Raw genomic sequence first — 1,807 nt, forward strand, 5'->3', positions numbered from 1 at the left:
ATAAAAAACATTAACTTTATACTTTTTAATTTAATGTATAGAATAGAGATATACATCAGATATGTAAATAGATACACAGTATATATGTGATTAAAATATAATGGGAGATTCAATCAGAAAAAGTTTCTAAAAAGGCTATGGGGTAAGAGAGGAAGGAAACAATAATGAAAAAAATGTGGTGAGAAAAACAGCTTAAAACCCACATAAGGAGTGCATAAAGAAAGCAAAAAGAGAAGTAGAAAGTAACACAGGGGCGTTTGGAAAGTGTAAATGAATATGTTCCCTATTTAAGGCTAGGCACAAAGCAAGGTCTTCAGAGAACCTAGAGCCTAACATTTAGGCTCACCCATTTCAACCAGCCTAGCAGCATCTGCAACATCTACAATGGCCTTGACCTTTGCTTTACTGGTGGCCCTGGTGGTGCTCAGCTGCAAGTCAAGCTGCTCTCTGGGCTGTGATCTACCTCAAACCCACAGCCTGGGTAACAGGAGGACCTTGATGCTCCTGGCACAAATGAGGAGAATCTCTCTTTTCTTCTGCCTGAAGGACAGACATGACTTTGAATTTCCCCAGGAGGAGTTTGGCAACCAGTTCCAAAAGGCTCAAACCATCCCTGTCCTCCATGAGATGATCCAGCAGACCTTCAATCTCTTCAGCACAAAGGACTCATCTGCTGCTTGGGATGAGACCCTCCTAAACAAATTCTACACTGAACTCTACCAGCAGCTGAATGACCTGGAAGCCTGTGTGATGCAGGAGATGGGGGTGACAGAGACACCCCTGATGAACAAGAACTCCATCCTGGCCATGAGGAAATACTTCCAAAGAATCACTCTCTATCTGAAAGAGAAGAAATATAGTCTTTGTGCCTGGGAGGTTGTCAGAGCAGAAATTATGAGATCTTTTTCTTTGTCAACAAACTTGCAAGAAAGTTTAAGAAGTAAGGAATGAAAACTGGTTCAACATGGAAATTATTTTCATTGACTAATACACCAGCTCACCTTTTTATGATCTGCCATTTCAAAGATTCATGTTTCTGCTATGACCATGACATGATTTAAATCTTTTCAAATGTTTTTAGGAGTGTTAAGCAACATTGTATTCAGCTCTTAAGGCACTAGTCCCTTACAGATGACCATGCTGACTGATCTACTATCTATTTAAATATTTTTAAAATATTATTTATTTAACTACTTATAAAACTTAACTTATTTTTGTTCATATTATGTCATGTGCACCTTTGCAGTGCGGTTAATGTAATAAAATATGTTTTTTGGTGGATTTATTTTGTCTTGTTCATTGAACTTTTGCTATGGAAACTTTTTGTACTTGTTTATTCTTTGAAATGAAATTCCAAGCCTAATTGTGCAACTTGATTAAAGAATAACTGGTACACTTCATTTATCCATCAATATTATATTCAAGATATAAGTAAAAATAAACTTTCTGTGAACAGGTTGTGTGTTGTACTCAAGATAACAAGGTGAACCCAACAAATACAATTCTGCTCTCTTGCGTATTTGATTTTTGTATGAAAAAACCTAAAAACGGTAATCATACTTAATATCAGCTATGGTAAATGGTATGAAGAGAAGAAGGAACAACCGATGATTTCTCTCTGCAGAAGGTAGATGGAGGCATGTGAGGAAGTAAAAATAAGACAGAGATATTCTCTTTGAATTGACTAGTATACATCTAGTAGAAACTGTCCATTGCCAGTTAGATATACAAGTTTGCAATTTGCAAGGAATGTGATTGCTGGGGTTTCATATGTGATAAGGGAAAGCCAAGAAATGAAGGTCACAGT

The 1,807-nt window shown here is 36.9% G+C and overlaps 1 protein-coding gene across 1 annotated transcript; it reads left to right on the plus strand.

The window, feature by feature from the left end:
* The first annotated feature begins 322 nt into the window (after window positions 1–322).
* Window positions 323–1,448, plus strand: IFNA2 (interferon, alpha 2). The gene has a single exon (XM_011972331.1). It carries the CDS (start codon window positions 385–387, stop codon window positions 949–951), a length of 567 nt encoding a protein of 188 aa, XP_011827721.1. The 5' UTR covers window positions 323–384; the 3' UTR covers window positions 952–1,448.
* Window positions 1,449–1,807: the final 359 nt, after the last annotated feature.

The sequence above is a fragment of the Mandrillus leucophaeus genome, unplaced genomic scaffold (assembly GCF_000951045.1).
Source record: "Mandrillus leucophaeus isolate KB7577 unplaced genomic scaffold, Mleu.le_1.0 Scaffold1287, whole genome shotgun sequence".
NCBI classification, from domain to species: Eukaryota; Metazoa; Chordata; class Mammalia; order Primates; family Cercopithecidae; genus Mandrillus; species Mandrillus leucophaeus.